General features: G+C 33.4%; 1 protein-coding gene across 1 annotated transcript; it reads left to right on the top strand.

Moving 5' to 3' along the window:
* Window positions 1-436: 436 nt before the first annotated feature.
* On the top strand, window positions 437-8,115 carry LOC111716077 (uncharacterized; the record flags this gene model as incomplete). Its single annotated transcript, XM_023491485.1, is given in 8 exon segments — window positions 437-671; window positions 1,395-1,677; window positions 2,612-3,081; window positions 4,239-4,377; window positions 5,276-5,371; window positions 5,668-5,959; window positions 6,330-6,517; window positions 6,954-8,115. Coding segments are annotated over 8 exon segments (2,013 nt in total), but the record flags the coding sequence as incomplete, so codon positions are not given.
* Between the last annotated feature and the right edge of the window lie 216 nt (window positions 8,116-8,331).

Here is an 8,331-nt window from a genome sequence, read left to right as displayed (position 1 = left end):
GAAACGAACACAGATTATGAGATGGAAAAAAGATAATTTGCAAATATTCACTTTAGATTAGATTCTTATTTATAAATATTATATTCCATTTCATAAAATGTGTTCCTGTCAATGCCATTTGCAATATCTAAAATGCTAATTGTGCGATTTTTTTGCTTCACACATGTTTCCTTAGAAATATTACAAAAAGAAATATACTAAAAATCTAAAGATATTTTAAAAGTTTTACTTTACGTATCTTTATATAAATCACGTCAAACTAAAGTATCTTTATAAATTACGTCAAACTAAAGTATATTTCACGTAAGATTGAAATCATTTGTTTTTCAATCATAACTCCTCTTATTAAAAAGTTATTTTAAAGAACCGACATGTTTCAAATTTCTAATATTTACACGATTAAATTTCCTTTTAATAAAAACTTCTCCTTTTTCAGGGCGATACCTCTAGCCGACTCCTTACATCTGATTCTGAAGCACCAAACCGGCCACCACGGCGGAAGAAAGTACGTGGAGGCGGAACATCAACCATAGGACGGCGAAAAAGTGTAAGAAAGGCAGATGTTGATGGTGAGGCGGATGGCGGAGTATCTAGGCGGCGGAGTGTGAGGAGTATAAAAAGGACTGGAACATTACGTAGACCTGGAGCTTCAGCAGTTGTTGGATCTATCGGTAAATAATTATTTATAAAATTTTAAAATTTTGCTCTTGTGTTTCAAAAAAAAATGAAATTAAGTCTTTGCCACAAATTCTGATTTTCTATTTATTTGCGCAATCCAATGTCGTCGCTAGACCTTAGATATTTCAAGCTATGAATTTTATTATATTAAATAATTTAAGCTTAAACAATCATTGGTATACACCATTAGGGTGCAAACAAATTAGCATTTGCAAAGGAATTGAGTCTGCTTTTCTAAACCCTATCTTTTGATTCCAATGCCGCAAACCTTAGATATTTCAAACTATGAATTCTGTTAGATCAAATAATATAAGTTTAAAATATCAAAAATGTACGAGATTGGGTTTTAAAGATATAAGGATTATAAAGTCAGAGTTTGTGGCAAAGACTCAATTCCTTTGAGTTCGTGGCAAAAGACACAATTCTTAATTTGTAAAATTAAATGAAGGATCTTATACCTTATTGAGACAGATCATCTTTTTAAAGATGGATATTTCAAAGGCACCCATTTATAAGAAATTTCAAAAAAAAAAGGCAATCTGTATCCATCTTCCTTATAAAAGGTCCTTTCCTAAAAGTGTCCATCTATTAAATGTCATATCTATGAAATGTCCTATCTATTAAATGTCATATCTATGAAATGCCCAATCTATGAAATGTAATTTATTTGAAATGTCCAATTATGAAACATCCTAACACAATAAAAAATATTATAGGTCGTCGAAGTTCTCTTCGTAAAACCAGTTCTATCCGACGACTAGAGAAGCGTCGAACCATCACAGGGGATCCCAAGGGGCAGGAGAGAGGGAAGGGGGATATCTACACCAAGGTGGCAATACCCAGGAGTAAGAGCTTCATGAACGTGTCGGGGCAGTACAACCTCCAGGAGCTGTTCAAGGAGTTGAAGGAGAAGGAGGGGATTGAAAGTGTGGATGATATATTAAGAGAGGTGGTCAGCTCCGGTGGAATGTCTTTTAACAAAATTAAACCCGTGTACAGGTATAGTAAAAATAACAAAAGTCATCTTTGGGTTTCGAATTGACAGTTTTTCCCTATAAACATGAAAATTTCTTAATAGTTTAAGTTGTCATTTGCAATATTTTGTAGTTTTGCAAGACAAAGTTAAAAATCAAATATTAACTTTACCTGAAGTGTGCAATGTTTTATTTAATGTTATATCGTTTCGTACTTTGAATAATAACTTGAGTTAAAAAAAATTAGTTCTCTAGAAGATTACCTATTATTCTCTCTAAAATCTTTATAGTAAAGCTCTTATATTATTTATTTGTACATTTTGTATATATGTTAGCTATAGCTGGCCAAACGGCTGGACCGAATGGGCTAAACAAAATTTGAGATAACTCTTGAGTATCCTTAAATATTTTTCTTTCGGAAAATCTTTTAAAACAAATATCTTTTATATAGAATCAAAATGAAAATTCATGACAGTTCAAAACATATTGACCCAGTCAGGTTTTATAACTCCTCCCCAAAGACTGTTCATGTCGCGTGGATAGCGTCTTAAAAGTTCCAGGACCGGTGAAATCTATGGATTTCAGGGGGTTTACAGGTCCCATCGGGTGCTGAGCCCACACCCCCCTGAAGGGTACTCAAAAGGTCCCTAAAAAAAAGTTCCTTAGAAGTAAGCTAAAAAAAAAAACTTTTTTAATCGAATTTTTTTTCGATATTTTTCGTTCAAAAATAATTATTTTTTAAAAATTCGATTTTTAAATTGCCACAGACAACGCTTGTTTCAGCTAGTTTACATATTTGTACAGCTATATATATAATTTTAGCTGGACAAAATTGGCAAAACTTCATAAGAGCACCCATAGGTACCCTGGGGGAAAGATTAGATTCTTTGATTCCACGGGGAACTTTAGCTAAAGTTATTTATATTTTCACTTAAACACAACATGACTAATGTATTCAGGGAGATGCTGATGAAGCTGGTGATGACGATGAGCAAGGACGAGATCTTCATCCGCTCCCAGAACATCATGAACGAGCAGAAGAAGAGGGAGGTCTCCAATAAAACCAAATCCTGGGTTAATTTTGGCTCCCGCTCCTCTAAACCCAGTGTCCGCTCCTTGAACACAAAGCTCCCTGTTTCCAACCCTAAACCTATCAAGGGGGTTCAGCAGAGAAAACAGCAGCAGGTCCCTGTCCAGAACAAGAAAAAGATAAACAAATCTGAGATAGGAAACCCTGTTCCTATCTCAATACCTAAAAAGTTTGCTGTGAGTGTAGAGGAGCTACTGGAGGGGATAGAGAAGCAACCTGTCTCTGAGGGGACCCGGAGTAAGAACGGAAGAAAGGAGAACCTGAATGATTCCTACATGTCCTGTAGTGAGTGTGGATATCAATCTTTGTGTGGATCTGTTTGTTCATGTTCAATTACAGGTATTTGAATTTAAAACTTAAAGGGACTGTAAACGTAATCCATTTGAAACTCTATGTAAAGAATACCAATATCCGATTCATATATCGGTTCCCTTGAAACCTTTATCAGTTAAATAATGTGGAAGATATTGTCACTTTTTCAGTCTAAAAGTGCTTTCGTGCAGTAATAATGCGCAAGTCACGTTTGTAAAGAAACCACGATTGTGAGTATTAAGTTTTCAAAATGATAAGCCTTGATATCTTAATCATACTTGATCCAAATAGATTATCAAGTACAATAGGTGGCAACAGAGAAATGGACCAATTATAGAAGACGTCACAAGTGTCAAATATAAATTTTCTAACATTAGTTAACATGCTTTCCAAGATTAAATAAAAACTGTAAAAACAGAAAATAAAGAACGCAAATTGCACTTATTTTACTGTAAGATAAGCAATTTATTCTAAAATTATCACTATTATTAATAATTTTGCCATGCACAAAACTAAGTTGACACTTGTGACGTCAGAATACAGCTGTACTGAGAGTGTACAAAGTCTACGATGCCAACTATTGTACTGGAATCTGACTTGATCAGACAAAGCTTTGAAGGGTACCGTTGTGCATCGGGCGTTGACATCTTTGCATGTTAGGTCAGCTGAAATTACGCTTACAGTTCCGCTAAAGTTTTAAGTCTCACTTTTTGCGGGGTCACAAAGTACTTCTTTGGATTTGAAGCTCTACTCGTAATATACAGGGTGTCTCACGAAACATGACAGTTGGTGAATATTTTTAAAAATCTTCTTCCATAATTTGCGAAATTCTTTGATACCAAACAGAAAGGAAAAAAATATGACATATAATAGTAAAATTGATTTCAAAGTAAATATATTTGAATAAAAGATTTTTTTAACAAAATAAACTGCAAAAAGTCTTTAATATTTAATATAGTTTATGGAAGAAGACATTCAAATTATTCATCAACTGTCATGTTTCGTGGGACACCCTGTAGCTTAATCTAAGCAATTGTTTATTCCTGTTCATCATAAGAAGGATTTAATTCTATTAAATAAAAGAACTGTTTTGATGACAATCATGAAGAAAATGGAGAGAAAATTTAAAGAAAGAATTGACCAAAAAGTATTTTTGTCTCAGTTGTATCCCCGTGATGTTTTAGGAACACTTGAACGTAAACCTGGAGGTACCTCTGACTCCAGTGGATGCTCCTCCTGTGATTGCTCTGAGTGTAGAGAAAGAGGAGATGTGTGTGATACTTGCTCCATGTACAATCAGAGCTCAAACCCACCCTCCGTTAGGTATTGGTCCAAATTTGAAATGCTCAAACTATGAAATTTCCAATTTTCATAATGTCCAATCTATGAATTAAATGTCCAAACTATAAAAATGTCCTTTCTATGTAATGTCCAATATATGATATGTCCAATCTATGAAATATCCAATCTATGAAATATCCAATCTATGAAATATCCAATCTATGAAATATCCAATCTATAAAATGTTCAATTTAAGAAATGTCCAATATATGATATGTCCTATCTATAAAATGTCCAATTTTTGAAATAAACTTTAATAATAAGATCAAAATAACAATCTATAAAATTCCAATCTATAAAATGTCCAATCTATAAAATGTCCAACCTATAAGATGCACAATCTTATGTACAATCTATAAAATGTCCAATTTATAAATGTCCAATCTTTAAAATGCAAAATCTATAAAATTTCCAGTTTTTAAAATGTCCAATCTGTAAAATTTTCTATACAGTGATAAGCAGGAAACTCTGAAATAGGAAGCCGACTTTTAAACTCAAATTAGTACTTAAACTAGTTCAAGTTGAACTATAGACATGGCAATTGTACAGTGTAAATAGACACCTTTCACTTAAATTGTGATATGCCAAGTTACTAGTAAAAATATTTGCTTTGTAACAACATCAAAACGCTTAAGTATTGCTATAATGTCGTCTTTCTATTCCATTGTTTTCTGGTAATCACTGTACATGAAACGTCCAAACTATGAAATGTGCAATCTACATGAAAAGCCGAATCTATAAATATCCAATGTGAAAAAATTTATATTTACAAAATGTCCGATCTATAATAATATGTCGAATCTAAATTTCATAAATATCCATTAATGAAATGTCAAAATGTGAAATGTCCGAGCACACATCTAATGATCATACTTTTTAGAAATAAATCCCCATCTAAGGATAGAAAATCTATGAAACCTGTCGATCTTATAACTCCAGACTCACCCCTCACAGCTTGGAGAAAAAATATGATCAGGTTTTTATCGTTTATTTGAAAGAGCGAATATTTAGTCGAATTTTCATATTTAAACTTTTGCTTTCACTAAAAATGTAAGCCGAAACCAGGAAGGCATTCAAATACCCGTTTTAAAATACTGAATTAAAAAACGTATTTTACGGTCCGTAAAATTATATTTTTTTTTCAACATCTAAATCAAACAAATGAACAATATTCAGAGGTTTTGAGATCTTTGACTTTTAATTCGTGATTAACTAGAACAAAATTATTTTTTTATAAATATATGAAACTGGATTCATCTCAAGTGGTTTTAGAACGTCTGGAGCTGATGATATTGCTGAAAGATTAGAATCTATGGCAGGAATGTCTGCGTCTGCTCTTCCCCGCCCCAAAACTCCAAAATCTGCCAAATCCACCCGCCGACAAATCCGCCAAACGGTCCGTGAGGCGGATTTGTACAGTTCCAGCTCAGAGTGCCCCTCGCTTCCCCGGCAAAGACCAAAGTTCCGGTCAATTTCCCGAGAGCGTTCCTTTGCAGCTCGAGAAGCTGATCGTGTTCTTGTTAGAACGGGAAGTTCAGCAGCTACTAAGCATAAGACAAATGAGGTAATTTCCTTACTTATTACAATACTGAGAAAAAGATTCAATAGATGGCGAGATTTGGGTTGAATTAAGATAAAAGTAAACACAAGTGCAAACCCAAAAGTTAATAAGTTTTGAGCATTTATTTACAGAGTGTATAACATTAAACATGCCAGTGGGGAGACGACATAGAGATCGTCTTTCTGATCTAATGACAAAATCAGTACCAAAAAAGTGCTTTTCATAATGATGCGGTGCAACAACTGAAAAGCTTACAAGTTTGTTGATACACATTTCCCAGATCAAATACAACCTTTAAGTCGTCTCTGTCTCAAGTGGGATGTTCAGCGGAAAACTCTTTTATAACTCAATGTTCATGGATCTTATTTTTAAGTTTGTTCCTGGAGTTTCAGTCAAATCAGTTGATATTGGAGGTAAACCTACTAGTAAGCAATCTGTCGATATTGGAGGTAGAAACCCTAGCAAACAATCAGTTGATATTGGAGGTAGAACCTCTAGCAAGCAATCTGTTAGCAGAACCTCCAGCAAACCAACCTCAGCCTCTGGCTCAGATCAACACAGGTACCAAGAAAGGAACTGATTATTCCTCTCAAACTCTAATATTATAATCGTTTTAATTTTGCAACCTGATGGTGTAAACCATAGATTAGTAAAATTATTTGATCTGCAGCAGTAATCAGTTTCTTTATGCTTTTTTTGTTAAGAATTAAATCTTCGCCAATCATTCAGTCTCAAAGTAAAAAAGAACCCCTATCTTCTAAAGGAATTGAGTTTTTGCCTCAAACTCTGATTTTCTAATCTCTATATCTGTGCAACCTTTCAAAATATAAATTCTGTTAGATCAAATAATTTAATATTTAAATATCAGATGTAACAAGTTAGGGATTATAATTTTGAGTTTGTGGCAATAAATTACTTCCTTTAAAAAAAATCTAAATTCTAATAATCTCCATTCTACATTCTCCGTGTGGAAGATAATAAATTAGAAATTTTTCAGGGATGGATTTTTTAACGACTTGGACCTAAACCCCCTCTCTACCAGTAGTCCTATTACTGGCAGGAAGAACGGATCCAGAACTCAGAATATCTCCGGGTCAGGTGAAACACAAGCAGCTTCAGGTTCCATTAGTCATAGATCTCCAGCTCCCACAGGATCTATTGCTCCTGAACCTCCTGCCAGAAACTCTAAATCTGGTACAATCAAATCAGATTCTTCGGTTTCTGCAGATTCTTTAGGATCTTCTGTGAGTCATAGAAAATCTTTTTCTGGAACTAATATGCATTCTTCCCTTGGATATCTTCCATAAATCCCATCCATCAATAAACAATCATCCCTTGGATATCTTCCATTACTCTCATCCATCAATAAACAATCATCTCTTGGATATCTTCCATAAATTCCCGGGACCAATAGACAATCATTCCTTGGATATCTTCCATAATTCCCGGGACCTATAAACAATCATTCCTTGGATCCATATTATTTTATTTCTTAACATATTTTGTCATTTACCAATGTATATATAATGTATATAATAATATAAAAGAACTATGAAGTTAATCTCTGATTAAGTAATTTTGAAATACTTTCACAGCCTTTGTTATACTTAACTTTAAAATTGGTCTTTAATGTACATTTGTGTTGTTCCTTCTTACATATTTTGATATGGCCTCTGTGATAAAAATAAAGATGTAACTAGTCAAATTATAAATATTTGATAAATGTTTGGTGAAGGTTTTTTTTTACACAAAATGGATTTGTTAAAATGTGAAAATGTAAAAAGAATTCTGAAATACCACTCCATATTCGTTTATTATATTTAGGCCGGTTAATGTGCAATATTTGTAAGCCTAATCATCCATTCAAACCATTTAACTATAAGTACGGATTAGTTCTTTCTAACAGGATAATCAATTTTTAAAAAGTTCCGAACCTCATTTGTTTTTGAAAATTCTTCTAAATTAAAATCTGGAATTTTTGATAATGTCATCATTTTTACAGTAACTTTAAAAATGTCACAATAACTCATTTGAGATTTTCCCAGTCATAATTGGCCAAATACCGCAATTCTTAAGAAATTGTTCAGAGCTGGGAACTTTTGATTTCTGGATATCGGGATCAATGCTTGATCCACTCTTTTTCTTAACTTGAGATTAAATAATGCTTGTTCTCCAATTGTTATTAATCTCCAGATTAATTAACTGATCGGGATTAAGGATATCACATTCAAAAGTCGTCAGCTCAGATCTGGCAACTCTTGAAATTGTGGATATCTAGATCAATGCTTGATCTCGACATTTGTTAATCTGCAGATTAATATAATCCATATTCGATACCCCCATGATTAACGTACCCAGTCAGGGGTTGAATTGGG

Source organism: Eurytemora carolleeae, unplaced genomic scaffold, assembly GCF_000591075.1.
Source record: "Eurytemora carolleeae unplaced genomic scaffold, Eaff_2.0 scaffold1951, whole genome shotgun sequence".
In the NCBI taxonomy this organism is placed as follows: Eukaryota; Metazoa; Arthropoda; class Copepoda; order Calanoida; family Temoridae; genus Eurytemora; species Eurytemora carolleeae.
This window is presented reverse-complemented; position numbering and strand designations above follow the sequence as displayed.